Genomic DNA, 1,821 nt, shown 5'->3' on the forward strand with positions numbered 1-1,821 from the left:
TACCTAGTTGGGTCACAAAACGTCTGCACGAAAGCCACCAAGCTCAGAGAGCACCAAGGACCCCACAGTCCTCCTCCTCCTCCTCCTAGCACTGATGATGTTACCTAGTTGGGTCATGAAATGTCTGCAAGAAAGCCACCAAGCTCAGAGAGCACCAAGGACCCCACAGTAGTCCTCCTCCTCCCTTCTAGCACTGATGATGTTACCTAGTTGGGTCATGAAACGTCTGCAAGAAAGCCACCAAGCTCAGAGAGCACCAAGGACCCCACAGTCCTCCTCCTCCTCCTCCCTTCTAGCACTGATGATGTTACCTAGTTGGGTCAAGTAAACAACCAAGGTCAGGAAGCACCACGGGGGGGCTCCACAGCTCCACCCTGAGCGACAAAGACTCTCTTGCTAATTTCCCTTCCACGCTTTCCACGTTCTGCTCCGACTCTACTCTTGTCTACTGCAGCCCTTCCACCCGTTGGGCCGTTGGGTGGATGGATCTCCAACGGAACTCCTCTTACCGCACTGCAGCATCACACTCCAGTAGTTCGGTCAGCTTCTGAAGCCGGTCGGGCTGGATGGATCTGCCCAGCAGGGCCTCCGTGTTAGTGTAGATGAGGAACGCCGACACAACTCCCAACAAAGTCCCCACGCCCAGAGAGCCCAGGCTGTCGTAGTAGGGGTTACCTAGAGGTAAACCAGTCACCCAATGAACATCACAAGGGGAAATTCTTCGCTTCCTCTTTTTATATTCTGCTAGCAGGGCGAAGGAACCTCACGTTCTTCCTAAACCACCCCACAACCATATCCAGGAGGGGAAAAAAGTGACACCAGCTTAACTTTATGCCCATTTTAAAGACCGGTGCATTTATTTATTATCAGCCCTCCCCCATAACCTGTACATAAACTGTTTCAACTTCTTCCCTCAAGACGACGCTGTAGGGCATTGCGCACCAGAACAGCCGGACACAAAAGTTAGTTTTTCGCCCCCAAAATGCCATCACTCTGCTAAACACATAATTCCCACGGCACCGTCTTAGCCCTTAGGATGCCAAACCACGTAGTAAGGCTTTATTACTTATTATCCTTCTCATCTCTATTACCTAGTAGGATTAGGGTTAGGTCACCATGAACTCAGAGAGCAAAACGGACATCGGCCAACAAATTTGGAGTGCTTGGGTATGGTTAGGAAGGCACTGACTTTTCTAGGCTGCCCTTATCTATGTTTCCTGGTAAAATACATGGAAAAATCCCATGGGAGGAAAATTCCACTTAGGGTTAGGTCACCATGAACTCGTAGAGCAAAATGGACATCGGCCAACAAATTTGGAGTGCTTGGGTATGGTTAGGAGGACACTGACTTTTCTAGGATGCCCTATCTCTGTTTCCTGGTAAAATACATGGGAAAGTCCCATGGGAGGAAAATTCCACTTAGGGTTAGGTCACCATGAACTCAAGAGAGCAAAATGGACATCGCCAACAAATTCGGAGTTCTTGGGTATGGTTAGGAGGGCACTGACTTTTCTAGGCTGCCCTATCTCTGTTTCCTGGTAAAATACATGGGAGAATCCCATTGGAGGAAAATTCCACTTAGGGTTAGGTCACCATGAACTCGTAGAGCAAAATGGACATCGGCCAACAAATTTGGAGTGCTTGGGTATGGTTAGGAGGGCACTGACTTTTCTAGGCTGCCCTATCTCTGTTTCCTGGTAAAATACATGGGAGAATCCCATTGGAGGAAAATTCCACTTAGGGTTAGGTCACCATGAACTCAAGAGAGCAAAATGGACATCGCCAACAAATTTGGAGTGCTTGGGTATGGTTAGGAGGGCA

General features: G+C 48.9%; 1 protein-coding gene across 1 annotated transcript in view; it reads right to left on the reverse strand.

The window, feature by feature from the left end:
- Nucleotides 1-1,821, reverse strand: part of SLC30A9 (solute carrier family 30 member 9) — a 31,335-nt gene that overhangs the window by 3,727 nt on the left and 25,787 nt on the right. Inside the window, exon 15 of the mRNA XM_029286951.1 lies at nucleotides 510-675. Within this exon, the coding sequence (XP_029142784.1) occupies nucleotides 510-675 (166 nt within the window). The remainder of the gene's footprint in view (nucleotides 1-509; nucleotides 676-1,821) is intronic.

This window comes from Protobothrops mucrosquamatus, unplaced genomic scaffold, assembly GCF_001527695.2.
Source record: "Protobothrops mucrosquamatus isolate PMUCROS unplaced genomic scaffold, P.Mucros_1.0 scaffold6318, whole genome shotgun sequence".
NCBI lineage: Eukaryota > Metazoa > Chordata > Lepidosauria > Squamata > Viperidae > Protobothrops > Protobothrops mucrosquamatus.